The following is a 2819-nucleotide window of genomic DNA, read 5'->3' on the forward strand; positions in this document are numbered from 1 at the left end:
CCTGAAACCCAGGCTTGTGCCCTGACCGGGAATCGAACCAGCAACCTCTCGATGCTTGAGACAACGTTCAACCAACGGAGTCACACAGGCCGGAGCTCCTGGCTTTTCAATTTAGTGCCTCTCTCAGTAGGGCCACCCGGCCCATGCAGCTCTCGGTCTTCAAAGATTGCTGGGATTCCGTTTTGTGGACGTTCCCTGTTCATTTAACAGCCAGGCTTGATGACCGGTCAGGTTTGACCACTGGTCAGGCTTGCTTCGAGTCTGTGGCCTCCACAGTGCAGGCCACACTGACTGTCCTGCTGCTTTGGGCACGTGCACGCCCCTGCCAGTGAAGTGACAAGCAGTTTAACCTGGCAGCTTGCTGTGCCGAACCTTCTGCTAAAACATAACAGACAAAACTTCTGTAAACAGCCAGCCTGACTGTATGTGAGTCCCTTAAATTCATTCTTTAGCTTTCAGTACAAACAGACAGCGGTGGGATCCATCATTACAGGGTTACTGGTAGGATGGGGAGAGAATTTCCGGTTCTGCAAAGGGAAGGGTGTGCTTCCTATTAAGGGAACCAACCCTCCGTCCCTCCGCCCCTCCCTCCTTCATTCAACACCTAGAGTGCCCACGGATGGCCAACGTGGGTAAGTCACACCCAAGAGCAGGAAGCCGTTGGACGACTTAGAGGGGCGCCAACACGGGTGAGTTGCTGGGAGCGAAGCCGTCCTTATCAGAGCCACACTGTACCGGGCAGCAGTTCCCTGGAGCGAGGAGGCTATTTTTAAGCAGCAGTGTCGAGTTTCAGCGTGGAAATTCTGAACATCCGAGCAGGCAGCTTGCTGGCTTGCTAATCTTTGGGGTCCTGATGCCAGGGACTGTGTTTGCTCAGCCCTGGACCCCAGCACCTGACCTGGGCCTGCTTGCCCTGCAGGACGAGCAGAGAAGGGAGTTCCTCCGTGACAAGTAATTATGTGAGTCCCGTCGGCTGGTTTCACTTCTGCTGCATGTCTCGCGGGGCCGGCCCGGCTGGGTTCCTCCCGCCAGCCTGTGTGTTCGGGCCGCGAGGGGACCGTGGGGTGTTCCTGTTGCCGTTTGTAGCTCTCGGGGAAGACACACTGCCTTTTGGGGGGTGTCTCCGAGTGGCTTTGTTTGCCAGAGCCGGCCACGTTCCCAGGCGTCCCCTTAGCTTGTGTGCGGGTGACCGGGACGGCCAGATGGGGGGACACTCGGGCCGGCCCGCCTCCAGCTTGTATGCTGGCCCGTGTCCAGGTCACGCCGGGCGAGTCTCCGTCCTTCTGTGTCGCTGAAGGGAGCGCTGGGGAAGGCAGACTCTGCCCCTCTCCTTTCCGCAGTGAGCGCGGTGTGAGCAGCAGGGCTGTTGGACAAGACGGACACGGGTCAGAGCCGGACCCGGCTGCCTCGGACGTCTCGAACCTGGGGCTGCACCCACTCTCCTGAGCTTTCTTCCCTCCTCTGTACAGTGCAGAAGTACTGACCACCTGGCCAGTAGAAAGATGAATTCTGTTTTTTGAAATAAATAATTTGGGCTTGGCGGCAAAGCACCTTTGATTGCGACCCCAGCTTCTTAGGAGCCCCAGTTCTGTCCCCCATCTCCCCTGAGGAGGTGGCCCCACGGGGGCCCCAGCGCCGAAGCTTTCGAGGAAAACGTGCGGATTAGGGCGAGGCCTTGATGCTGCGGGCGTGTCTTTCCCGCAGGTGCTGTGAGTGGCTGAGATGCTGCGGTGGGGGAGAGCCCAGGCCCCGCACGGTCTGGCTGGGGCACCCCGAGAAGAGGGACCAGAGGTACCCCCGAAATGTCATCAACAACCAGAAGTACAACTTCTTCACCTTTCTTCCTGGGGTACGTATGGGCAGGGACCACACCCGTTTTTTTCTTCCCACACCAAATGCACCCAGTGGTGCCAGTCTTAGAAGACGGAGGTCCCCGTGGCAGGTTTTACGAACCCGCGCTTGTCTTTTCCACACCCCGTTACCACTGGCGGTGGCTGCTCTCTGTCTGCACAGCTGTGAGACCACCTGACCGGTTAGAGCAACTTCACATTTATTACTTACTTAGTGTGTTGTGCGTAAGAGAGGAAAAGATATTACGGGGACCTGGCATTATAACCAGAACCCCGGAAAGCCCCAGTGCTTAAATTTCCCCCCATCGTCACGAAACACATAGTTAGCTGTAGGAAAGTTGGGGGATAAGAATATAGAGAAATAAAAAAAATAAAAGATGCATTTTAATCCTTTCACCCAAAGAATTTCTGTGAACATTTTTTGCTCCGCTAACATTTTTGCTGATGACTTTCTGGTTTGCTTGGTGTGTTACTCTGCAGTCTTAGCCCTTCCCAGTAACTTATGCAAATACATGGACAGGTACTCCTCCAACCTTCTCCCGACGCACGTAAATCAAACGCCGATTTTTATTCACTGTGGCCTCCGGACACTGATCGACTATAGAAGCCGCAGTGGCAGCCAGTTTCAATGTTGGAAAGGAAAAAATGTTACGATCTTCAATTTATTGCGAGATAATACGGACACACACACACATTATACTGTAGCTTAAGGTCCCTTCGAATGCTTTTTTTCTTTTAACCAGAGTCCGTACCTTTATTCACAAGGCTCTTTGACCTCTGAATAGGCTAACGATGGAATCCCATTACCTTTTCTTGGTAGTCTACAGTTGCTACCTTCTTAACGTTTTAATTGCATAGTTTCAGTTTTTCTTTTTAAAAATTATGTGTATTGTTGAAAGTATTACAGATGCCCCCCTTCCCCCCCCCCCATTGACCCCTTCCACCCTGCACGCACCCTGAATGGTTTTT

The 2819-nt window shown here is 53.6% G+C and overlaps 1 protein-coding gene across 1 annotated transcript in view; it reads left to right on the top strand.

Moving 5' to 3' along the window:
• The first annotated feature begins 880 nt into the window (after positions 1-880).
• The window catches only part of ATP9A (ATPase, class II, type 9A), a 97013-nt gene continuing 95074 nt past the window's right edge, over positions 881-2819 (top strand). Inside the window, exons 1-2 of the mRNA XM_006773650.2 lie at positions 881-959; positions 1705-1849. Of these exons, the coding sequence (XP_006773713.2) occupies positions 958-959; positions 1705-1849 (147 nt within the window). The 5' untranslated portion in view covers positions 881-957. The remainder of the gene's footprint in view (positions 960-1704; positions 1850-2819) is intronic.

This window comes from Myotis davidii, unplaced genomic scaffold (genome assembly GCF_000327345.1).
Source record: "Myotis davidii unplaced genomic scaffold, ASM32734v1 scaffold27, whole genome shotgun sequence".
Lineage (NCBI taxonomy): Eukaryota > Metazoa > Chordata > Mammalia > Chiroptera > Vespertilionidae > Myotis > Myotis davidii.